This window comes from Corvus cornix, chromosome 9 (assembly GCF_000738735.6).
Source record: "Corvus cornix cornix isolate S_Up_H32 chromosome 9, ASM73873v5, whole genome shotgun sequence".
Lineage (NCBI taxonomy): Eukaryota > Metazoa > Chordata > Aves > Passeriformes > Corvidae > Corvus > Corvus cornix.
In genome coordinates, this window is record NC_046339.1 from 25,150,658 (window position 1) to 25,175,319 (window position 24,662).

Sequence of the window (24,662 nt, forward strand, 5' to 3'; positions counted from 1 at the left end):
TAGTGATGCCTGCTGGTACATTAATCCCTGTCTGGTATTTCTGACATGCCCCAACTGACTTAGCTCTACGATGGCAACTAGAGGAGTTTGATGAAAAGCCTGTTGCACTTAGTGGTCTTTCTCAGAAGGGAAAAAGACTTGCCTCAAGTCATTCATTTAGAATGGGAACTCCAGGTAGTCCTTGATCCCTGAAGGGATTTTGTTTAACATTTCCCAGAGTAGGCAAAGTACAATAGAGGAGTCACTAGCACTTCAGCCAGCACCAAGGGTGGGTTCAGCCTGTCTGGATGCTCAGATTGCAGTGGATTTCTCAAGGATGCTCCTGTCACAGCCATTGCCATTGGCTGCAGGGGACAGCCTGTGGCAGCAGGAAGTCTCACCTGAAGAGCTCGGTGTAGTCACAGTGGAGAGGAAGAGAAATGGTGTGATCAGGCTCTTCCTGGCTTGAGGTTTGGGATTTATCTGTGAGGATTAAGGTGACAAAATAACATTTTAACCTTTCTGGGAGTGTCTGAATAAATCCAAAAAAGACATCTAAAAGTAATTGAGTGTTGCAGAAGTAGCAGCTTGTTTGTGGTATTGTCTTTCAGCATAAGCCACCTGAGGTGACATGCATTGAAGTGACTGACTTTAAAAACTGCAGTTGAATATTTGCCTGCTTTGCTGCTGTTTTCATTATTTTTAGGGATGTGACAAATGAGGACATGGAAAACAGAGGCTGCTGAGAAGACATTGACTCTTCCCAGACAAAATCCCTGGTTATTTCAACAAACGGGGGAACCACTTTTCCAAGTAACAAAACGTAGGAGTGGCAAGGGGAAACATGACTGTGACGCATCTTTCTGGACTGCTTTATGATCATTATGTATCATTTCAAAGCTGTGCTCTGTGTTCACTACTGTACTGAGGGAGGCAGGCTCTTGCCTCCAAGCCGGAATGGGTGAAAACAAGGGCTTAGTAAGGAAGGTTTACAGTTTGTTGGGAATGCTGCTTCCCTGCACTTGGATTTTTAGTAGTGTGGATGAATTGGCACAGTAATCCAGGGCTCTGAAGTACATCATGCCCTTGGTAGCCAGACTGGCTGCTGGGGTGATTTCACACCTACACAGTATCAGCTGATGTTCTGTCATTGAGCCATGCAGGAATTTTACTGCACAGGTACAGTCTTGAATTTTCATGAGATTCTCCCTGTTCTGCTTGAATGAGTGTTGTGGAAGATTTAAGATGCATCTGCTATTACCAAAAGATTGTCATTTGAGTTTCCTTGAGGTATTTTACAGAAATGCCAAGTTCTGCAGATGAGGCAGATGCTTCTTGAATTCTATTTTTTTTTTGTCTCAGTAATATAATGTTTGTGCTAACTGGGGGAAAAAAAATTTCCACAAGTGCTAAACATCTCCCATCTCAGATAAAGGTTGTCTTAGAGCATGTGAAAATATTTTTGAGTGCTCAAACTCACAGCTGATAAGTAGAATAACAAGGCACAGCTGCTTGTGCAATGAAATTGGAAGTTCTCACTGACAACTTGAAATGTAGCTCTGTCTCCCCCATCCCTCTCTTTATCATTATTAGTATTGGCTCAAGCTGTGTGACAACAACCAGGGGGATTGAATGCAGCTTATCAGAGGCCAGCCCTTTTCTAGGGAGCTTTGCTTTTCCATACCAGCCTCCTAATAGAGAAATTCCATTCTAAGGTTTTTGGGTGAGGTAGTCCTATGTAGCTCTCAGCTAAAAATAAGCCCCAAGAATTACAGGCTTTCAGCCCATTAGCTCATAAGAATCACTGGTGTTCACTGTTGCATAATTTTTGGCTGTCATTCAGTACACAATGACAAGTATTTATCCACCTAGAAGAGGAGGGAGAAAGCTACATGGGTTGTGGCTGACATCATGATTGGAGTGAAACTGTTTCAGCTGAAAACGGTTATACCTTCAGCAGTGCGTAACAGCCAAAAATAGTTTTTTTAGGCTGAAGGAACCACATGCATCATGTACTAATATGGGTTTGGGGACTAAAAATAAACTGGTATTTTTAGCTGAAGAAAGTTTGCCTTGAGCTCCTGATTTTTCCATCAGGAAGAGTCAAAATATGTATAATCTAATGCCCTGTCTCTGTCAGTAGCAGTGGCACCTGCTGCCGCCTCCCAGGGTGACTCCCACGGCAGCGTGTCCTCAGGACTCCTCCAGTGCCCGGGCGAGAGCAGGTCCAGCCCTCGGTCCCTGGGCACTGTGAGTGCTCACACACGGTGGCTTCTCACACGGTTTCTTGTGGCCACCGAGAAAGCTGAATTGCCTCATGGAACCACACAGAGGCAACAGATAAGCCTGGGAGCCACACTGCGGTGCTGAGGCCGCCTGTGTGTGTGTGTGTGTGTATGTGAGACAGCAGCGGGAGGGTGGCAGAATCACGGAATCATTCAGGTTGAAAAAGACCTCTGAGTTCATCGACTCCAACCCGTGACTGATCCCCACCTTGTCAACCGGACCAGGGCACTGAGTGCCCCGTCCAAGCGTTCCTTGAACACCTCCTGAGAGTGATTCCACCACCTCCCTTGACAGTCCCTTCCGATGTCTAATCACCCCTTCCGTGAAGAAATTCTTCCTGATGTCCAGCCTAAACCTCTCTGGTGCAGCTTGAGGCCATGTCCTCCTGTCCTGTCCCTCGTTCCCTGGGAGCAGAGCCCGACCCCCCACAGCTGCACCCTCCTGTCACAGGGAGTTGTGGAGAGCAAGAAGGGCCCCCCCAGAGCCTCCGTTTCTCCAGACCGAGCCCCCCCAGCTGCTTCAGCTGCTCCTTGTCAGTCTGAACTGGTGAACCTTCCCCAGCTCTGTTCCCTTCTCTGGACATGCTCCAGCCCCTCAATGCCCTTCCTGAATTGAGAGGCCCAAAACTGGACATAGGACTCAAGGTGTGGCCTTACCAGTGCCGAGTGCGGGGGAGGTGGCGCAGTGATTTGATTACCGGGGGTTCGGGCAGGGCGGGAGGCGCGGGGACCCCCCGGCCCAGCCATCTCCCTCCATCTCCCCTCAGGGCTGTAAAGGGGAACGGGGGGGGGGCGGGCGGCTGCGGCGGGCTCACGCCTCCGGCAGGGGGCGCTGGAGGCCCGCCCCTTCGCGGTGGCGTCACATGGGCGGTGGGCGGGAAGCGCCGCCGCTCATCCGGGTCCCGCGGCGGGGGCTGGGGGCGTGGCTTCGCCCTCACGTGACGCTGCGTGGCGGCGCACCCGCCATCTTGTGTTGTTGGGCTGAGGAGTCGCCGCGGCCGTGAGGGACTCTCCGCCCGGGAGCGCAGGTAATGCCGTCCCACTACCGCTCGGCCCCGCCGCCGCCCCGGCTACCCCCGACACGCCCCCGCCGCCGCGCGCCCTGCCCGACCACCGGCCACGCCGGCGGTCCCCGTCCGCCGCGGCTGCCGCAGCACCGAGGCGCCCCGCGGCCTAACCGGGAGGCGAGGCCGCCCGGGGGCGGGGGGGGGGATGTGTTTGCGTCTGGAGGGCCCCCCTGCGCTCCCCATGGGCCTCTGCGGGGGTCGTTGGAGCTGGGGCGAGCGGGCCTTGAGCTCTCCATGCGGGTCCTTGGTGCCTGTCAGGCGGCGGCGGGGCGCCCGCGGCTCCTCACGCCCTCCGGGGCCGTCTCCCCTCGCACTGACCCTTGTGAACTCGCTCGTCCCCTCCCAGCCCAGCGGGAGCGCCGCGGTGAGCCCCGCTTCGAGCACGGCCAGCCCTGTCAGGTTACACTGGCTGAGGAAGGAGGGAGCTCCGAGCCTTCTTCCGCGCAGGCAGCAGGGTGTTGGGAGCAGCGGTGACCGGCAGTGTTTGACTGGAGAGGCCTTGGCAGGCTGAAGAGAGCATCGATCAGAATTGTGTACGTTTGGTATTGATCCAAGACAAGTAGTTTCAGTGTCAACAGAGCACTTACGGCTCTTTCAGTTCTCTGTGATCGCGCTTTGAAGTGGGACAAGGTGTAGGCTAAAAGAAGGTGTTGCTAAGTAGTGCTTCTGGAATAAAAAAACACGTCTTCCCCAGTAATGTTCAGTTCAACGTTCGTGGTGTGCTGCTTTTACTGTAATTCTTGAACATCTGTGTACTTGGGTGGGCAGGGAAAGGATTTTTGAATTATGATTATATTTCTCTAACTTCTTGCTGCTCATTCTATTTTCTTGCTTCAGGAGCTGACTTGGGCAAGTTCCTGGAAAGTACGTGTGAATTTTTTTTTTTTTTCTTTTCTCATAACTGTGCTGGTTGCTTTTGTTCTTAAGAAACTCTTTAATAAACACAAATTAATTTGCTGTTTTGTGAATGGAGCATTTGGTTGATGCACAGTGTGATAATTGGAAACCTTTGTAAGCAAAATTGGTTGCAGTTGTCACCAACAAAAGCTTTGTTTTGGTATTTTTAAGTTCTGTTATTGGGTGGTGACTGCAGTAGATAAGAAGAGCATTATTGCTATGAGGTGTTGGTTTTCTTGCCATGTGCTTGAGTAGGTATCCTTTGAGCAGTTAGCTGATGCCAGTGTGAAAATGTGTGACTTAATTGATCCTGGGGGTGCCAGTAGAAATGTTGGAGTGTCTACGGCCCCTTCTGCACCTGCTTTGCTCCCCAGGTTCATGTAGTTGTACAAGTCAATTGATGTCAGTGGTTATGTGTTGGTGTTAATTTCTCAATGAATGTGTGATTTAAAAAAAAATAAAGTTTCTGTCTAATAGTCAGGTGGATTAAAGAAAGGGCAGAATCCTGGAAGTTGGATCTCACCTCTTATGTTGAGAATTTGATAACCAGTTTCAGTATCTGACAATATTGTGTATAAATCCTGGAGCTGAATGATTTTAAGAGTTTCTCAGGCTCTCCCCACCCCTGAATACAGGAATGTGCCTGGGGACACCTGGACACTGTATTTCTTTTGGGGCCTTTTCCTGAATGGTTTCTTGAGCCTGTCTTTTAAAGCAAGGTCATAGAACTAAAATGTAATGTGGTCTTGGAGCAGGAATGGTTTGTTTCATAGGGTGCTTACGAAAAAACTTGATACTACAGTAAAGCCTTGAACTCTTGCAGATCCTCTTTTTGTTACAAGTGTTGATCTTGAGGATAGTAAAATATCCTCAGGTGCTCCCATTAGCATTTTTGATTGCCTTTCTAAAACATACAGTAAACTAAAACTATGACCTGTATGATTATGTAAGTGAAAAAAATGCTTGTAAATAGACAGTTGAGAGCTTTGTAATTAATTTTTTTCCTTACTGTTTTACTCCTGGGTTGAGGAAAAAACTTTGTGTAAAAAGGGAGTGTGAAGAAGGTTTTGGGTTTTTTAAGGATTTGAGACTAAGTGCCACTGTATCTCTCTGCTAAGGCCACTTGTCTGAATGAAGTTCTGTCACAAGCTGGAGTTCCTCATACCTGAATGTAAGAAAAAAAGCAGCAGTTTTTTAAGCTCTATAGATATTTCATTAAAAAAAAAGCCAACCCTAATGTCAGAGTCCCCTGGAACACCTTGTTGGGACAGTGAATGGCTGAAGGCTTTGCTGGTACATCTCTCTGCTGGAAGATCTTTCTGTTTAAACCTAGAAGGGAAAGCACTGGTTCACAGTAACTGATGAAGATGAGCTGGGCACTATGATCTGTACCTTCCCCTTTGCTGTCTCTCTTCATTTATTTATCTATTTATTTTAATTACTAAGAATGTGAAATTTGATTTTGCCTACTTTCATCTGGTCTTGTAAGTTCAAGTAACTGTCATATATATGTTTCTTATTCTTTCATTAAGGTCTTCAAAATTCTTCCTTAGGACTTTTAAAAGTATGGTGTTAAGTTCTCTCATAGTCTGATTTAGGAAAAAAAAAAATCCATTTCCAAGCATTTTTTTCTTAATTTTTCTGTTTTTCTTGCTTTTTTCCCCCTTCAGTGCCTCTGCTCAAAGATTAGTGGTGATAAGCTATATTTAATTCATGATAGTAGGTAGAGCTATGGGGCAGAGCAAGGGAGCCTTCTCCCTACAGAGCTTGCTATGAATCTATTGGATGCCTTGGTGAGGAGAAACCTATTTCTTTGTTTACTGAGGAAGCATTTGCCTTGAAAGAGGCTCTTTCTTTGTGTGGTTTTCTCATCAATTTATTTTAATTCATAGAGTGACATTTGAAATCCAAGATGTGTGAAATGCTGCAGGGGGATGGGGTTTGCTTTTATGGGAACAAAATCAGTTTTCTACCCAGCTTAGCCTCTCCTTTTGTCTCTTGCTCTCAACTCTGGAACGTTTTTTTTTTTTTTTTGTTGCACAAAGGATTTGGCTTGAAAATCACCAGAAGTGAGAAAACTTAGAAAGTTTGCTCAAGGTGTGCCTAAGTTATGGACAGAACTAAGAATTAAGTGCTTTAAGTGACAAGGTCTGTACGACATTGGCCCTCTTGTGGTTGGTGGTAATATGTGTGTTGGATATATATAACCAGTTCATCATGGGAATGTTTAATACCATTATTTTTTCATGTTTAGCTCAGATGGCAGCTGGGGATTGTAGCAGGCTGAGGTCTTTGCATTGCTTTGTTAGGAGCTGAGATTGCCACTGTGTGTTGATTACAAAACGTGTCCACTTCTCTTTTTTTGCAGAGGGAGGGCTTTAATTCCATTTCCTCTAAAGGTGAATAAACTCTCCTTGAATTTAGACACTGTAGAGATGGCTTGATGTTTGCATGGGAAGCTAGCCTGCCATTAAAATTTTTATCTTTGTCTTTTTTTTTTTTTTTTTTAAAGGAAAGGATGCATAGAATTGTTTTGATGCATCTGAGGTTTTTGCAAGCATGAAATCAAAGCATGTTTTTTCAGGAGTGAGCCTCTCCTGTAATCCTTAAAGCTTGTAATATATAGAAGCTGGATATGTAGACATCAGGATTATAAAGAAAATCAGAAGGAATTCCATGAGCTGTGTAGAGGTTATAGGGTGTATAGGTCAATGAAAAATTTTGGTGGATATTTAGAGAATTGTTTTCAAACACTGCTTTGTTGACTGCCTTTTGGATCACTTACTAATTTTTGATTGTCTCAGCTAGTTATTAAAACTGTGCATTATCATCATTCTCTCTCTTTGGGCATATATTTAAAAAGTCTAGGGAAATAAAGAACAATTACTTGATGGCTTTAGTAGGTCTCCTTATATATGTATATTGTATATGTAGTTTGTCATTATAAACAGATAAACAAGCTTACATATGCAGTTACAAAAAATGGTTAGAAAATAGTTTTGTACTGTTAAATAGTTACTATTTCAGTGAAAGTAAGCATGATGCATTGCACTTCAAGTTTTGTTACTTGAAATTTTGTCCTTTTTATTCAGTAGAGAAATACTTGTTTCAAGTTCTGGCTACAATGAAACAGGGTTTTTTATGTTTTCTCCTTGATAATAAATGTAAATTGCATTCTGTTAGTAGTATTTTATGATAAAGATACTGGCTTGTGTGACTGGGAGACTCAGAGGCTGTAGATGTCAGTGGGTAGATCAGTTTGGGTGAAAGCAGATGGGATATGTATGTGGTATTGTGTCCAGTCTTCAGACCGGAAAAAACAAGGAAGAGATATGCTCTGGACACTGGAGATGGCTTCGGGTGAAGTTTTGTGATGATAGATAGCTGAATAGCTGAATTTACATGTCTTCAGCCTTAGAATGTCATGTGGCAAGGTGTTGGTTTGGCTGGCAAGTAATGGATTTATAAACTGATCTTTTGAGCCACGTGTTAGAATCTGAGGATGATTTAGTTGGAAGAGCCTTTGGTGGTTGTCTGCTCCAGCCTCCTGCTCAAAGCAGGACTGACGTCAGTGTTAGACTGTGTGTGACAGAAAGTGAGTGAGGCTGATCATGGAATAGCATATGGCAAGGTTTTTATGTAAAAACATTTCATAACTTAATAAATCAGAGGCCCCATTCAACCACCATTTAAACCACTGGAAGCTTTTATGATAGCCTTAGTTAATGCTGAATCATTTGCATATGTGATTTTCTGTTATACTAAGTTTTAAGAGTACTAAGGTTGGGATCAGGCTAACATCACAAGTCAATTTACAAAGATATGGTTCTTAGATCAAAAGAAGTTAATTTTTTTAGCAAATTTTGCAAAAATTGGTAAGCTGTTAAAAAGTGTTGTAGTTCATAGGTAGTATGCAGTCTGATACACATTCTGATTCTCTCTGTTAGAACATTTTATTAAACACTCACTGTTGGATGTTTGTTTCCTGAAGTATAGGATGTCTCAGAACTGCATGAGCAGGAAGCCTTAAGGAACAGGGGGAGAGGGGAGGGAGAGAATTTCCAAAGCCCAAAGAAGCTGCTTATTTAAATTACATTTTAAGAACAAACTCCTGAACCCTCACAGCAACCTAGATCTGTTAATTCAGTGACTGTTTTCAGTGAATGTAGTCTGAAGCTATGTTCTTCCACTTAGAAAATACATATTGGCTATATAACGTGTGTGACGAGCGGGAGAGAGGTGCTGCAGTGGGGTTTTGGTTGCTGGCCTTGCTGGGGAGCAGGTAGACAGACTTGGCATCCTCATCTGTAATGCCTTGTGGAAGGGCACAGACGAAATGTTTATCTACCAGCAAGTTTTCCATGTACGAGGTAGACAGATGTGGAAGTGATTTTTTTTTTTTTTTTTAGCTGGAAAGTGAGCCCTGGCAGGATTTTGGGATAGGATTTGGAATGAGAAGCATTTGTGTTCCAGCCAGTGGCAAGGCCAAGGGTGTGGTTCCCTGACTCTGCTTGGAGCTTAATCGCTGGTGTCTGCCTTTGGCTGGGAGTCTGGTAATAAAGGTGGAGGTCGCGCTGTGTTCTGGTGGGGAAAGTGGGAAAAGCATTCAGATTTGGCTGCGTGAAGCAAGAAGTGGATAGCTCTCCAGCCTACCTCTAAACCATCAAGTTCACAACAGTAGGTAGGAAAGGAGAACATCTGGCATTGTGTTACTTAATGTTCTACATTTTTCTTGGGTTTGGTTTTTAGGTGTGTAGGTCTTGTTAGTCTCTTGTGTCATTCTATCCCTGAAGGGCTACTTGTATTTGTTGTTCTTGACGAGGGTGCAAGATGTTGCAAGCTGCGGTGCTCCATAAAGCTTTAAGTGGATCTGTGTAGTGAGCAGAGGAGTGCCAATTTGAAAGCGCTGTTTGAGGTAGTCTTGGACACTTTTTGTTCAGAAACTGCCGAGAGTTTGAAATACTTTTGCAAGGGTTGGAAAATTCACTGTCTTTATCAGGAATAAGGTCTGGTAAGCCAGAAGGGACTCCTGTGACTTGTGTGGCATCTTGTATAATGTGACTAATAGATTTTTTTTTTTCCTGATTAATTTTCTGTTTATACTAGAACATACTTCTTAGAAAATCATGTCACATTGACCTAAAACCATCTAACTTTGTTGATTATCTCTGAATGTCTTGCTTCAGTCCCTTCACTGAATAAACTTGGGTCTTCAGATGTTTTTACCTGCGTGATCATTTACAGACTAAGATACTTAATTTTTTCTCAAAGCTCAATAAATAGAGCTTTAGTATGTTGTTGGTGTTTTTTCTCCTCACTGCAGGGCATGTCTGTCAGGTTCTATCAATTTTTGAACACCTGATTTATCAGCTCTTTTGCCTCTTACAACAGAAAAGACACCATATCCCTTCAGTGGTAAAATTTGGTGTATATGTACTCTGCATTTTCTTTTTCTGGGGTTAAGTGTTTTTTGTTAGCTCTTTTAGTCAATGCTGTATCATATATTCCTTTTCAGTTGATTAATGTCATAAATCTCAGCATGGTTTCAGGACTGATTTCCAGAATAGTCTTGCATTTCTTATATATCACCTGTGTGTTCTGCTTGTGAGTCTCTTGACTTTGCTTTATTCAGTGCAACCTGCTAGACTGGACTGAGTCATTGAATAATTCATGATGGTACTATTGATGATGTGTCATTTCCATTATTTACCATATCCACGTTTGTCATCCTTAGGTTTTAGAAGTTTTGTGGGTCAGTGTTACAGACTCTGTAGAAGATAGCTTCTTACCTTTTACTTGGTTTTGAGAATTCTGTCTGAGATGGGTTGTTGCAGATTCTTTAGAAGAGAATAGAAATTAGGTTGTGATGACGTGAGACCTTTTGTGTGGTTCTGAATGATTTTGTCCTTTTTAACGTTCCAGTGAATTGAAATGTCGTGCAGAAGTTAAAATTTATCTACTTGCTCAAGCAATGACATTTCTACTCTTACAAAACTATATTTTCATTGAAATGTCTTCCATAAGTCTATGTTTCCTGGCCTTAATTATGTCAGTGTCCTTTAATCAGTGTTGTCTGCTTTAGCCAGTGATTAATATCAAACAAGACAGGTAGTGTAGCCACCTGAGTCATCCTGTTTACCATTGTACTTCAGAGGTGGCTTGCATACAGTTGTGGATCATCTTTAATATTTCAAGAATTAGAGGAAATCAGCATTAATTATTCAGTCAACCTGTTAATTTTTTTAAAAACACAGTTACTGGCACTGACATTAGCTAGCTCTAGTAGCTGCCTGTGGAATGTTTTCTTGCTTGTGGAAGGTGAAGTTCTGTCATCTTGATGTAATGTTGCTGTTGAATGGTGGAGCACTGCTGTTAAATTCCTTTTCCGTGTTTATTTAAGGAGAACCCATTTCCTTGCACTTAAGTCTGCTCATTTTGGGTTTCTGTTGTGTTCTTTGGTTCTCAAATTTTCATCCAATTTCTAGGTTTAAAAGACTGTTTCAGACCTACAGTAGCAACAGAACTACCTTGAAAGGAAAGGATACTTTTCTTCCTAAACATCTCTGATCGAAGAGTAGACCATTTCAAAATAAAATAGCTGTGTATAGGAAGGATCAGTGGTATATCTTTTTTGGGTTTCCAGCGTTAATAAAAAATCTAAGCATGCAGCAGCCCCAAAACTATATGGTGGTTTTTTTGTTAGGTTTTGTTTTGTTGTTGTCGTTGGTGGGTTTTGTTTTGTTTTTTTGTCCGCAGAAAAGATTAGATGGGCAGACCTGAATGCAGCCATGGCCTAGACTTGGAACACTAAGAATCTCTGTCTTGGTAGTCTCTGCCTAGAACAGCAGAACATCTTGGTGAGAGAGATTGCCATGGGCTGCAAGCTGAGAGAATTCTGTAATAGAAATGTAGGAATTTAACATCGTCTGAAAATCTTAATGTTGGTGCCTGTCAGTAACAGATGAACCTTAAATGGCAGTTATGTGAGGTTGAGCAAAGTCTGGGAAACATGGTAGTTTTGATCTTTCAAAACTCTGAAAACAGCTTTTTGTCTAGCTATTTATTAGCTACCTGTATGTTTTAAATAAAATACCAGAGCTTATGGGCAAAATGTCCCACAGTAATTGTAGACCTCCAACTGAAACATCTTATGCATTTTAACACATAAATCTAGGCAGTAGAATCAAGTTCAGGCTTGTGTCTGTAGCAGATGTTTATGAGCTTTAATACATTTTTAAGGTACTAAATAGTGAGCTTGAAAAATAATTTAAGAAACTGCAAGCTTGGTAAAATAAGCATTGTTCCTAAAGTGAACCAGTGAAATGAGTGTTGCTGATGGCAGCTTCTGCATATGTAATATTATCTGTTAATTGTGAGTGAAAGGTACTTAAAGGCTTAATGTTATTGGATTATAGTTTGTGTCTGTTCAGACAAAAAGTACTAAGCACCTGACAAAATAGGGGTTTTTTCCCCCCTTGCCAGCCTGCAGGTTGTTTGTGGGGTTGATGTGATTTCTTCTCTTCATTCCTGCATGCTGATGGCAGGTCGGTGGCTGTGGTGTCACCTCAGGAAAATGGGGTCCCAATTCCGGTTCATGAACCAATTCCATTCTTCCCGAAATATGCAGGAAAACCCCAGTGGTTTGTAGGGTTGTACCGGCACCTTGATCAAGTGTTGACCTTATTTGAAGAAAACTTTGGAGAAAATGTTCCTGTGTGGAGGAGTGGTGGGAAGCACCAGGTAGCCTTCTTGGCCAAGCAGTAGTGTTAACTGGCCATTATCAAAATATTGCCTCAGTTTCTTGCTTCAGCTTGAGGCTGCCCCATGTGCTCTCTGCCCATATAAAATTTGCCACTGTGGAGATTCCTCAGTCAATAGCTGTTGATTTGGAGAAAAACCTTGACTCACAAAACTAGCTGTTCAGAAAGGGGCTTTTTCCTCATTAAATTGTATCAAGGAGGAAATGTTAGGTATGTATTATTTTTGTAGTTTGCCATCCTTGATTAATAAGGAAGCAGCTTTTTAATAAAGGCCAAAATCAACATTTCAGTTATTAATATTGAATTTTAAGACCCAAGAAAGTGATCTAGATAATAAAGATGTGATAAGTTCATGCCTTTTGCTTAGCCAAAATGGTTGAATTTGTGACCTGATCATTCATTCCCATCTCCTAATTCCTCATGCTTTCTCTTGCTCCACCCTGACTTTTGCCTCCTGTGATGTGAGTGCTGCCTAGTCCACTCCAACTTGCCTTTCCAGTTAGTACAGCTTCTCCTGCACACCAGCCAGGTGTGGTGTGCAGTCACTGTCAGAGGTTCCTTTCAGGGTTGGCTTCCATGCTCTCCCCTTCTGGCTGCCTCTTTGAGAACCAGCAGAAGCAGCACAGGGTTTCCACTCCCTCTGTTTCATCTGCTCTGACGTGGCTTAGTGTTTTCCTCTGGTGCACTTGCTGTCTTAGCTTTTCTGAGCTTTTTCCCTGTTCTCTGCCCTCCTCCTCCCAAATCACTGCCCATTTCCAGAGTGCCTCTTGTCCAACAGTTTTCTCTCAGCCTTGCCTGTAATTTTTTTTCATGTGCATTTTGTTTCCAGGTAATGTTGTCTATTCAGTTCACCTGTCACACCTATTCAGATAATCTGCACATCTGTTTTGGGTTTTAGGGGGATGTATTCAGTACATTTTCATTCACTTACAGTTGTCTTGTTTTCAGTTCAAAATTCATACAGTCAGAACTTCAAGGGATGGAGTAACTTACCTGAATGCAATACAGAAGAGGAAGGGTTCACAAAACAAAGTGCGGTGGCCCAAATGAGGGATAGGGAAAACCATTTAGCAGCTCACTGGGATGAGACTAGCATTCTTGAAGTACTAAACTGCTAAGGAGGCTTGTAGAGAAACATGACACAGCATCCTCAATTTTTTGGGAAGGTAATGCAGAGTCTGAAGAGTGGGGCCTAGTGGGTCCAGAACCAGTAAACAGCTTGATCCTAACTGGTTTTTAGTGCTTTGTCCTTGTACGTGATGCATTTCAGCTGTGTTTTCGTTGCAGTTTAACCCTCAGTGCCAGCCTTTTTGCTATTACTGATACTGGCCTAGCTTTGATGTTGGGAGTTAAAAGATCCCGGGCTCCCTAGTGATGCACGTGTGTTGATCTGAAAAGTCTCCACCCTGCCCCACCCCCAGCAGAAGGATTACAGGCGTTGCAGGAAGTGGAGGGACAGCCATCCAATTAAGGCTACCCGGCATTGTGTTAGAGGCTTGTCTCTGCCCAAGTGTGCAGGATGGTTTACTTGAATTGCCCCACAATATTTTCATGTGTGGCTGCTGCATGTTGTCTTTGGGTAAGTCACCTTTTATTTTGATTTTCAGGATGATGAATGGATATACCATGAATGTTCTGATGAGCTGTCAGCTGCTTCAGAAAGGCAACTCAGATCAGACCAAAATAATCTCAGACTAGGCCTGTGAGAATATCTGGGTATTTTTGTATTAGCTTCTGGTGCAGGTAGTAGGGATAATTCCATTTCATTGTCTAGAATTATTGTGAAAATAAAAACATTACAATCTGTATATAAATTAATTTGTGTATGGGACAAAGAGGATGCCTTAAAAATACATAAGCCAAGTGCTAGTTGGTGGGTTTAGGCTGCAGGGAGTTTTATAAGCATTTGGAATCTTATGCCCAAAATATTTGGGTAAAATCTGCTCAAGCAGTTTTAACAGATTTGGTTTCAGTATGTTTTGTCATCTTCTAGCTTTGAGGGTATTGATTTATTTTCTTTAATATCATTACTTTTGTGGCATATAAGAAAAAAATTGTTTCCTTTGTTTGGTTTTGTCTTGTTTTCTTCAGTATCTAATGCCCTTTCCACCTCTACCTCCCCAGATTTTGCTTTTCTTTTTCATCACCTTTTCATGCAAAATATAGACAAACTCATGAAGTTCCTTATATAGTCCCTGGGTCTGTTAAGGGATATGGTTCTGATACAGCAAAGTTCCCTCCCTGCCATTATGGGTTCTTGAAGTCTAATCAACCAGTGTCTGCAGATGATGCTTCAAATCTTTTTTTTTCCTTGGGCTTTACCTACAGTGTGTTTGGTTGTTATAAAACCAAACTATCTTCCTCTGCAGATTTGGATTTGGTTGCTGCTGGAAGGAAAGAAGAGCTGTATTTATTGTGTGAAAAGACACTTCTTCAGAACTGCCTGAGCTAGACTTGGTTCTGTTAGGGAAAAGTTCATAGCCTTACCTTAGTCGTCTTCTTTCCCTCCTGTATGGCTTCATCTGCTCTTATCCACAAACTCCGGATATTTAGGAACTTGACCTGAGCTTTGCTAGTGTCTGCAGGACCTGCCTTGGCTAGTAGCAATGAAAGTAGCTGAAGTCTTAAGTTATGCTTTTTTTTTTGCTTAATAAAACCAAGAATTAAAAAATACTGTCATTTGCCTGCAGAATTTTGGAGGATGTTGTAGCATTGGATATACTCGATCTTTAGAAGGCTTATTTTTCAAGAGTGAACAGTGGAAAATTCTGAATACTCTGCCACTCAGCTGGCAAATCTGTCTTGCTGTAGTTCTAGTGGGGTTTTTATCCTCTTGTAATTGTCAGGAAGCAGCAGTTCTGTTAATTAAGCATTACTGTTCTTAGAGAAGAGGATTATGCATCAAGTTCTCAGTGTTTGTACAAATTGTTTCCTCAGACACCCTGATCCAGTGTCCTGTTTGAGCTGTTATAGAGGGATTTAGGGAAGAAATCTTGATGCAATTGCTCCTATATTAGTAAATCAATCTGTGCTGAAGAGCTGAAATGGATTTCTTAAAATTTTTCCATGTTGTACATTTTTTCACTTCTTTGCATGTCCAGGTGTGCTTTTGTATTTTGAGTTAATCTATGAAGGGCTGTATCAAACCAGCTGTTTTCATAATAAATATTTTTATTTTTCAGGTTCACGCTTTTTAAAAAAGAGAAATAGAACAGGAAAAAATGGCAGCAGAAACTCAGACACTTAACTTTGGGCCTGAATGGTAAGTTTTGTCTGTTTTGTCAGACTCCAGAACTCGTCTAAAAGGAAATTTTTTCCTTTGTAGCAGAATTTATTATGGGACTGAATGGGATACAGTATCTTTGTTGTTTCATCCTGCTTCACCTCAGTCCCTGGCCTGTGATCGAAATCAATTCATACACAATGCCGATTGACAAAGTGAAGACTAATTTTATAATATTGAGTTGGGTTTTGTGTTATGTTAATGCATAATAATTACCTTGCTGCCAAAGATTTGAGGGAGGTATGATGTCTATGATCTCGGAGGTATGCACAGAATAATTAAAGATGTGCTTATTCAGTCTTTCTATGTGATGCATGTTAATAAGGAAGTTCTTAAAGTCTCCTCACTATACTTACATCTATAGCTAAGCGAGCTTTTTCTTTTCCTGCTTTTAAAAAACCCAAGTCCTGTATGGAATATGGTAAAAGTGAGTTTCATGTCAGTGTCCTGCATGTTTGTATTGAAAAGTGTCAGGAAAAGAGAACTATTGTGTTCAATCCATGCTGTCATATAATTTTGTCAACTGTTGGTTTTACAGCTTGTCTGACTTGCATTGTCCTGGCTTTTGCTAAAGAGCAATTGCACAGCTGTGATTATCAGTATTTGTTCCAATTTCTTGTTAAAGTATTGGTAATTTCAGTTACAGACAAGAATTCTGGGTTGTGTGGTTTCTGAAGAGTGATTGGTTCCCAAGTGTGTGAATGGGAATGTGGAGTGGTTATAGGAAACACAGTTGCTGCATAGCATGTGGTAGGACTGTTACTGGAAGAACACATTCACTTTTGCTGACACATTTCTATACACAATGTACAGAAATTGGAGAGGATTCAGTGAAGAAATAAGACATGATTTGCAGCCTGTGAAACAATGAGAGCTCAGTCTATTTTGTTAGAATGAAAGAAGGTTAAAGAATGAATTTATCACTATCTATAAATATACCCACCAGGCAGATATCTTGTGCTGGAGCGCTCTTCAGTGTAGGAGACAGACATGATTAGATTCTTGATGGATGGAAGCCAAAGTTATATTAAAAAAAGAGAAGGGGGAAGACAATTCTAAAAAAAGCATGTATTTTAGCAGTAGCTTCATTGCTGTGTCATAGTGAGGGGACTCTCATAGTGAGTCTCCAGTTAGTTTAAAAACCAGATTAGATTATGTATGGAAGCATATATTATACTTCAGTGAGTTGTTAGATTCTTACAGGAAAAATGGAACATAAGATTTATAATTTTTCTTTCGGGTTGCCTTATAGTCATGTCTGTCACGTAAGCTGCTGTATCACTTAACAGTCAAACTCTGGGTCACGTTTGACCTGGATTGGTGTTGAGCATTGTACTGAGCCATCTAGTCCTTTAAATAATTCTTCTGTAGGCATGATTTGTTTGGAAGTGGTATGTGGAGGAACTGCCACGGGGTGGCACCAAACTAAAAAAATAAGATCGACATTTGACTTGCAAATGACTTTTTCCTTTCTGTTTAAAGAACAATAAAACAAATGGAAGCATGCTTCAATAATTAGGTGAAAGGTAGCGTCTGAATCACCATTTTAGTTTAGAGCCCCTTACCTTCAAAGGATTTTTTGATTGCTGAGAAGAGCTTTTATTGTTTTACTTGTCTAAGTTGCCCATCAAAGAGAATGTAAGAAAATGGGCAGTTTTGTTTCTTGACACACATATCCTTTTGTAAAACGTTCCTCAAACTCAAAAATGCCGAACATTTGAGTAGCTGAGGAAGTGGCTCTGTAGAATGAGACTAAATCACCTGCACAGTGAGAATAATGTATAACGGTAAGATGCGACCTTCCAGAAGTTAAGTAACTTACCTCTGTGGGATGGGAACAAATGTAATAGCATATTTATCTGCTACCATAAATTAGATTGTCGCTTGCAATATCTCTGAAGTAGTGTCACTATATTTTGTACATGTCTTTTTTTTAAATTTTATTTTTTCTTTTATTGATAGCCTAAGTTAAATGGTATATACGCTCTTAAAAAAAAAGCCATTTATTTTAACTTGTGGAAAAGAGATTTATGGTGAGGAAGGATTCCAGAGACACAAGAAGAAACTTGGCTATAAAATTTACTGTGCTATACTGTTAAACTTCATGAAACATCTGAATAAACTCCTTCCTTAGCTTAGTATTTGCTGCACTCTCCTAGCATGGTAAGAATTTTTCTTGTCAAAAAGAAGCTGTTGTCATTAAGATGCCCCACTGATTTGTGTGCAGACTGTGTAAATAGCTTAGGCAAGGCTTTAGGGGGGTATATCTGGCTTGCTATACAGTCAACATAAGAGTTTTCCTGGGGCAAGTTGAATTCCTTGATGTGCTCATGGGAATTTTTTTTTTCTTGCTTTCCTGGCTATGGGTAAAACAAGGGAGGCTCCTCCACTCTTCCTATTGAAGCACTGAGATTTAGAATTTTGAAGTTAAACTGTTAATGTCTTCACTTTCAGTACTGTATTTATTTTGTGTTAAATCTGTAAATGTGCAGAGGGGTGGTAGCACAGGTGAAGATATTCTCAATTCAGTTTTCATTGCTTTTCTGCTTTCTTTTTAGGCTGCGAGCTTTGTCTAGTGGCGGGAGTGTGACATCCCCTCCTCTGTCTCCGGCTTTGCCGAAGTACAAACTAGCAGACTATCGCTATGGGAGAGAAGAAATGTTGGCACTTTTTCTAAAGGATAATAAGGTGAGCAGGAAGAGGAAGATGGCCTGATGTGTGTATTCCTAATGACAGTCTTGTGATTAGGAATAGTTGTTTGTATTTTGTGATTATGGACAAGGAAATCATGTATCCCTTGCAATCCCAGACTGAAGAGGGCTGATTGGGGGGGGTTTTTGTGTGTGTGCTTGTTTGATTGCACTTTTACCGCATCCAGTGTGTTTTTGGGAGTTTTGTTTGTTTGTATTTTTGTTTGTTTGTGTGGTTTTTGGTTTTGGTTTTTTTGGTTTTTTCCCATTTAGGGGGTAACTTCCTGTACCCCAGAGAACAAAAAAAACCTCACTGCCATATTCAGTCCCAACTTCCAGAGATGACTGTGGGTTAAAGTCTCCTTGCAGCTGTGCAGATTTGCTTGCCTCAGTAGGATTTTATTTAATGTAGTACATAATAGTTATTTGATTCAGCTACAGAGTCAGGCAGTAAATCATATGAGCAGATCATCTGAAAAAAGCAAGAGGTCTCTTATTTATCCCATTTTAAGTCAATTCACTTTAGCAGGTAACTAGCCCAGTGAGAGCAGTCTTCAGGTAGCTCATTTCCTGGGAATCAGGACACAGAAACAATGACATGTAATGCATAAGAGCAGTATAGAAAGTCAAGAACTTCCTTCTGGTTTCACTTCACACAAAGGTTCTCAGTGATGTAAAAGATTATATAAAATTTCAGAGATCTTTCAGGCAAATTATTTATACATTTTGCAGCTGTAAACATTGGGTTTTTCTCTAGGTGGTGACAGTGGTTGGTTAATTGTTGCAGCAGACTGGGAAGTCTGAATCCTCCTGAAAGCCTTACCCTTCAAGGAGGGAGAGACTGCAAGAAATGATGTCAAGATTGTGTCTTGAGCTTGGAATGGAGATGGGCACACACGGCTTCATGTTCCTATCCTGTCTTGGCTGTGCTGATATTCTCGTATAATGCTGGGAGCCCTGCATTACTCAAACATGGATTTAAGGGCATCAAATGTCAAATATTTTTCTAAGTCTGTTAAGTGTGGGATAGTTTAAAGCCATGCTTTAACATGCAGAATTGTCCTGTTCTACTTCAGGAAACTGCAATTTAAATCTTGATGTTATGCTTGAATAGGTCAGCCAGTCAGAGGTCATTGCTTTTTGCAGTTTGTGTTTGTTATGTCAGATGATGCTGAGACCTCTGCTGTTGGGGCTGATTCAGAACAATCCTTGAATATCCTGTGTTATAGGAAGTTTTCCCACCGGTATGAATGGTCCAAAAGAATATTTTCTTCCTACGTGTTTCCCAGAAGGGCATAATGGTTAGAGTACGTCTTTGTTTTGATATCCACATGTTTCCAGGGTGTTGAGTGATTCTAGTTATGACAACTGAGAGGACCCTTGAGAGTGGTTCTAGTCAGCTGGTAGATGTCAGCAATGTTTTTAAGCTGTTGCTTCTCTGATTAAGAGACTGACTGAAAGCAGGAAGACTTCTGCTAGCATATATCTAAATGAAAAAATGTCTTCGGTGTTATGAACTAAATATTTTTGAAGCAGTTGTCCGTTGGCATAATTAGAGCTCACTTTGGCTGTATGTAATTGGAGCTTCTTGTCCACATTCTCAAGGTCACATCTATTGATGGAGGTTCTGATTCAAAATTAGTGTTAACATTTATTTTGATTTAAATCATTAGTGTTCTCTACATAATCTATATAGTTTTGTTGTACTTGGCTTTTCTTGTGTGATTTTTTGGTTGGTTGGTTTGGGTTTGCATTTTTTTTTTTTCCCTTCTCTCCTGGTTGGTTGTAAATTGGAGTTGCTTACTTTAAATCAAATACAACCTCTGTGCTGGACGTGGTAGTTTTGTTAATTAAAAATCTGGCTATAAAAATGCATTGAAGTTAAAAGCAATAGTTTTTAATTTACCAGATGAAATGTCACTTGATTCTTATTTAAGCTGCAATGATGGGTAAGTTTGAGTTCTGATGTCTGTGGCCTTGTGGGTGGGTGTTGTCTTGTTTATAAGAATTTTTTTTGCTGAGGGTTGTACATTTCCAGTGGAATTATACCCACCCCCAGTAAAAGTTACTGGAAGTACTGGGTGGATGCAGATAGTTGGCAGAATAAAAATTTTTTGGGAATCAATGTGTGCGGCATCATCCCTGGAGTGGAAATACTACTTGGATGTAGTAGAATGCTCTTTTTCTTTCATCCAGATACCTTCAGACCTTCTGGATAAGGAATTTCTGCCTATTTTACAAGAGGAGCCCCTGCCACCACTGGCACTTGTACCTTTTACAGAAGAAGAACAGGTTCGTGTCCTTTTTTTTTTTTTAAATCTTCAGATTGTTATTAGTGTAAAGACATAATGAAGAGTATGCTTCCATTAAGAAAAACAATAAAATTTGAGATTAGTAGGTTTCAGAGTGTAGGAGTTTGAAAACAAGCCAGCAGGAGATTCCAAGTCAGATCTACAATTTAATAGGAAAATTAAAATAGAGGCAGTAATACAGAAATTCTTGACTTAAACTGACAGTGAGAATACAACCTGACACCCTGTTGGTCAGGGTGGTGGTAACAGTCTGATTAAATGGTGGCTGCAGTCCTGTTGGAGTGATAGATGGGATTCTGTTGAAGCGGTGATCCTGGAGAGGAGTCTGGTCCTTCTCTGGAGGTCCAGTGGTGCATATTGAGCTGGTGTCCTCTGGGAATCCAGTGGTAGTGCTCTCCTGGTGTTCCAAGCCTCAGATTATATCCAGATAGGAATGCTTGGTTCCTCCCCCTGGGTGGAGCATCTCACAAAGGGATGATGTAATTCTGAGTCATGGAGATAACTCCCTCTGGGCAGCTATCAGGCCGAGTCATGGAGAAATTAAAGAACACTGCCCCACCTATTTTAACAGCTTATGAAAATGGTAATAAAATACATACTTTTGGTTACACCTTTTCATTGTAACCCAGGACACAGAGAAAGAAATTATGAAAGCATACTGTGTTGGCATAAAGTTTAAATCCTATCCATGCTCAATTATTGTCTTAAATTTGAAAAAAATATTTTTTCATACAATGTTCTGTTGAACAACATTAACAGGTTGTTGAATCCAGGATCATCATCTGGGAAATATTACCTGTTTTTAAAGTATGCACCATTTTCAGATCATTGACATTTTCTGCAGTTTTTTACCACCTTCTCTTTGGTACCCATAGAGTCACAGAAGTGGCTAAGTTCTGTAGCTTCAGTTTTGTGTTCTTTAGAGAAGTGCTGAAGCTTTTTGACTGTTAACATTTGTTAAGAAGATGCAGTACTGTTAACTGCTCTGTATATAAGCAGTTGCTTGTTTATCTCCTCCTTTGGTGTCTGTAGGTATATAACCATATAGAGGTGTACAAGATAAGAGTGAGAACAGGTAGTCCATAAGGATTCCATTTCAAGGATGACTGATCTGGGTAGTTTGAAAGCTCTTGCTTTAGATTTGATTCCTGATGGAGAAAACTGCCCACGTTCTATGGATGAATGCCTCTGACTTTTGACTCTGAACTGATTCCCTCCTTCTGGCTGCCAGAACTTTAGATTTTGCAGTTGCTCTCCAATTTGTCATATTTCTTAGCACTTTTCTTATTTCATAATACTGTGGTTTGGTTTTTTGTGGTTGTTTTTTTTTTTTTCTAATAGGAAGCTGAGTACTTTTACTGGCTTGAGTAATTTGATTTTTGCAGGGGTGGTAGTGTTACTATTAGTTTCTTAAGATATCAGAGCATTCTCCTTCCTTTGCCTGCCCCAGACTGTTGTGTTCTTGAATTTTTCATTTCATTTTGTGCCTGGGTGTTTTGGTATATCCTCTTCACCTCTTCTGGGCTGCCTTCCTCTTCAGAGTTGGTCCATATTTCTTGTGTCTCTGTAGGATACTGTCATTTTACACAAGATGCTAATGGTTTCGTTTTTAATCAGCAGTTATATTTGAGTTCACATGGATACACTGGAAGCACTTCATGTCATAGTTTGTCTTAAAAGGCAACTGAGATTGAGACTATGCTTTTATGGGAAGTCTTATCTTAGCTCCTGTTCTTGACTAGGAAGAGAAGGGATTCAGGCAGCAAGCCCCAGAAATGGTTAGCCAGACATATGGTAGCACACCTAAATGTTGAACCCTTTTGGACATACTGTTTTGCTGATGCATAGTGGAGTCCTTCAGGGAGGACTACAGGCCTTTTACAGTTTGAGGGGATCCTGACTTTTGGTGATTGTCACAGTACTGTCTGCAGAGAATAACACGAGTTGAAGGCTATGGTATTGAAAGTGTGCTGAGTGCAGATGGGATGGTAAGTGCTGCTGAGCTTCAGGGTTAGGTGTGGTCCTCTGCTGCAGTGCCCAGTGTGTCACCAGTCTTGAAAACTCCTGAGGAGTTGGTGCGGACTGTGTCACTGCTTTTTCCTGCTCCTTTTCACCTGTAATCATACAGGAGCCTTTAAGCAGCTTAACAATTCTCCAAAATCTCCAGAAAAATCATAATCTGAAAGAAGAGCTCCGTATTCCATTTTTAAGAAAGCTTTTCCTTTAAGGCTTTCTGGGGACCCAGAGGATGTGAACAATCTGGTTTTTCATGTCCTTTTCTTCCCGTCTTCATGACTGAAGGTACCAAGGGAATGGCATTTTTTAAGTTAGAAATTCTGGTGTTTGTTCCCCATGACATAACATTGTTTGTCACTAAGAATCATATTCAGAAGTGATCTTGAGGTGAATATTAGTGGGTTTGCTGCTAGCTGTGGTGCAGGAAAGTTCTTACAATTAAGATTGACAAAAGAGTTTAAAAACCTTTTTACCCCCTCCATGAATACTTAGAATAGAATTATCGTCTCAGAACCTGAGGGGCAGGGGTTTGGGAGTCCTTAGAGGAGAGGCTGATCAGAACACTAGTACTTTGGCATAGTGTTCAGTTGCAGCTGAGCCTGTCAGGATTACTTTGGGGTTAGATTCAGAACAATTCTTGCTGTGTTATGCACCTGATGGCGTTGCGGTTGTATGTGTACTGTGTCAGGGAAGAACTTGTCTCAAGGTGATTTAAAGATGTGTTTATCTAGGGATGGATGACAAATAATGTCAGCTTTATGAATTTAAACTTAAATGTGTTTAGTTGTGTAGGATTTAGTTAGATACTTAAGGCTACAGTGTTCCCTTTAACAGGACATGGACATGCTTTGGATGGAATTGCTGGTTCTTTTTATGTAAAATATTACTTTCCTGATGATAAAGTTGCTGAGCTAACCTAGATTCAACTGATTCACCTAGCGTGATGTAATATAATATGTTTATAATAATAGATTTGTCTAAGATGTGTTTCCAGGGTAGTGTCTGTTGAAGCAAAGAAGGTTTCTGCAGATGGCTTTAACAGGGCTTTCCACCACAGAGCACTGGCAATGTGCAGCAAATGTTCCTTTACCTTTCCTACTGCTCCCCTTTTTTCTATTTACATTAGGAAAGAATTTGGTTGTCTTAATTTTACCTGCTTGCATGTCAGGGAGGCTCAAACTCTTGCTGAATATAATGGAATCCTTTTGTGTCCTCCTTGGTTATATTCCTGACATCTGTTTCCTAAGACATCTTCACTTGCTCCTAAAGCTGTTTTGCAGCAGCTTTGTTCTTTGGTGTGCTTCATCAGCACTGGTCATTGAAGGAATACATTGATCAACAGTAGGGCAATTTTTTCCTTTTGGGCTTTGCTTTTTTATTGCGTACTGTGATCTTACCATGTGGATTGTTACCACTATGCCTTCACTGAGGCAGGCTCTACAGAGGGGAGGGAGAAGTTTCTCAGAGTGCAGGCAGACAAGTCAAATTAAAAATTAATTGGAAAAGAAGGTAAGATTGTTATTTTGTTCTTACTGGAAGAAAAAGGCATAAAAAAAAAGAGGAATCTCCTATGCAAGACAATGATTCTGATAAATAGCTTAAATATGTTTTTGTAGTGAAGTATTTCAGCACTTCACAAAAAAGCAGAAGTATCAACACCAGGAAAGGTGGTGGTTTGCTCAGAGGCAGATGGAGGTGGTTCCTTTTGACTTGCTGTTGAAATGGTTGCTTTAAACTTTAGGAGCTAGCTCAGAAAACAGTCAGATTTACTGGAGGCTGACCATAGTATTTTGCCATGCGTGACTGCATTTTTTCTTTCCCCTCAAGTCTAATTAGTTACGAATTCTCTCTTGAAGGAAGATCTACTTTTGTAGGTAGCACATATCAAGCAGTTTCTGAAATGTTTCTGTAGTGTATTAAAACTCCTTCGAATGCCTGTTGGTTTTGATGTTAGTGATGTAGATTTTAAATGGGATGTAATTGCTTGTCTCGTTCTCTGAAGATCTTCAAAGTCATAGTAATTCCAATGAGTTGATGTAAGCACCTTGCCGACTTTAAATTCCTTTCAAGAAGCCTGATACAACAGCTGTTTGGAGTCCTTTGCGTTCTAATTATTGAAAACTTGCATTCAGAAAGCATGTGTCAATTCAGGTTTCCTTGTTAATGTTTCTGAACATGCTTCTGAATTCTTTGGCCCCATTTTCCAAGTATTTGTGCTCAGAGAATAGGGCCAGAGTTGGTTATATTTATTTACATATAATATAAATATTATATTTATTTATATAATAATATATTTATATTATTATTGAAATAGCTTTTTCTTTAGCAGTTATTTCATATTAAGCTAAACTTAAATCTTACTGGTGTTTATTG

At 40.9% G+C, this 24,662-nt stretch overlaps 1 protein-coding gene across 17 annotated transcripts in view; it reads left to right on the forward strand.

The window, feature by feature from the left end:
- Positions 1 to 3,190: 3,190 nt before the first annotated feature.
- GIGYF2 (GRB10 interacting GYF protein 2) overlaps positions 3,191 to 24,662 on the forward strand; it is a 75,583-nt gene continuing 54,111 nt past the window's right edge. For 12 of the 17 annotated variants that reach the window (XM_039557217.1, XM_039557221.1, XM_039557226.1 and 9 more), the window contains exons 1-4: positions 3,191 to 3,292; positions 15,171 to 15,250; positions 17,830 to 17,959; positions 20,158 to 20,253. In XM_039557217.1, coding sequence (XP_039413151.1) covers positions 15,210 to 15,250; positions 17,830 to 17,959; positions 20,158 to 20,253 — 267 coding nt within the window. In that variant the 5' untranslated portion in view covers positions 3,191 to 3,292; positions 15,171 to 15,209. Of the gene's footprint in view, positions 3,293 to 3,677; positions 3,865 to 4,168; positions 4,196 to 8,827; positions 8,910 to 13,498; positions 13,568 to 15,170; positions 15,251 to 17,829; positions 17,960 to 20,157; positions 20,254 to 24,662 lie in introns of those variants that run through there. The other 5 variants (XM_039557218.1, XM_039557220.1, XM_039557219.1 and 2 more) reach the window with 5 other exon arrangements.